At 31.4% G+C, this 1,199-nt stretch overlaps 1 protein-coding gene across 1 annotated transcript in view; it reads left to right on the top strand.

The window, feature by feature from the left end:
- Window positions 1-7: 7 nt before the first annotated feature.
- The window catches only part of LOC109589297 (uncharacterized), a 2,762-nt gene continuing 1,570 nt past the window's right edge, over window positions 8-1,199 (top strand). Inside the window, exons 1-2 of the mRNA XM_020005401.1 lie at window positions 8-249; window positions 370-548. Coding sequence (XP_019860960.1) covers window positions 75-249; window positions 370-548 — 354 coding nt within the window. The 5' untranslated portion in view covers window positions 8-74. The remainder of the gene's footprint in view (window positions 250-369; window positions 549-1,199) is intronic.

The raw sequence follows: 1,199 nt of genomic DNA, 5'->3' as shown, positions 1-1,199 counted from the left end.
ATCATAATGATGTCAACTTATTTAATACTTTAACTTATGAATGGAATAAGTTAATATCAAGCAGCGATATTGTAATGAAGAGAGGGTATGGTGGTATGGTGTATATGGAGTCAATGGGTACAGAATACCTCCTAGTAATAGGAGGACATGGCTCTACACCCACTACATACCAATCACAGTATCAATATGATCAGCTGGTTAATGGCTGGGTTCGTACTAATGAACATAATTTATTGAATTTATCAACAAGTAAGATCCAGCTCTAAATCATAATACATTCCATTAACTACTTGTGTAATATAAAGTATTTTAATGTGTTTCTCTATTTCTACTAGTCTATGCTACAATATGATAATCTTTCTCTTTTAGGACAGTGGATTATTCCAACTATTAGTGGACAGTGTTGTCCTCCTACTTCTTCCTTTACTCTTACAAAGATCAGTAATAATAAATCTATCTTGTTTGGTGGAGCAGTGACTGATGATGAACGATATAATTTATCTGTTAATAATGTTTATACATGTCAACTTGAATCTGATACTACAATAGTAAGTTACTTTGATAATTATTAATGAATAATTGTACACGTACATGTACATGTAGGTACCGTATACCGGTTTATTATTGTGATAGAAAATTTTAGCGAATCTTGCATTTCTAAAATTTTGCAGAATTTATTTTTGCTAATAGCTTGCTGACTACACCACATGGCAATGGGAATGCAGAATTTTGTGGTAGAAAAATTTCAGGACTGAGCAAGAAGCTGCAAAATTTGCGAAAATATTTCACCACGAAAATATAATAAACCTATATATGGTATTGTTTATTGGATGATAATTATTAGCAATTAGTGGTTTTGTGAAGAAATTGTCAATACACATGTAAAATTCATCTTTTTGTTTCAGTCTGACTATTATCTAAGCGTGCTCAATGACAATTGGCACAAAATTGCCAATATAAAATTTCACAAGTTAATATTTTATTTTTTTGATTTTTTTAGTAATTTGTGTTGTTATTGCATTTTTTTGTGCGTCAGTCATTAACTATCAATTGCATCAAGAGTGGATAATTATTTAGGGAGAGTGTCTAACGTGCCTATATTCTGTGATACCACAGTGCATATGTTTTAGCATGGTGATTAGCACCAACTAGCCATTCTTGTGTCCTTATATTGATTCCAAGTCAGAAAGCTGTAAATA

Source organism: Amphimedon queenslandica, unplaced genomic scaffold (genome assembly GCF_000090795.2).
Source record: "Amphimedon queenslandica unplaced genomic scaffold, v1.1 AMPQUscaffold_11460, whole genome shotgun sequence".
Taxonomy (NCBI): Eukaryota; Metazoa; Porifera; class Demospongiae; order Haplosclerida; family Niphatidae; genus Amphimedon; species Amphimedon queenslandica.
The sequence above is the reverse complement of the archived record's forward strand: the minus strand, read 5'-3'. Positions and strand labels throughout refer to the sequence as shown.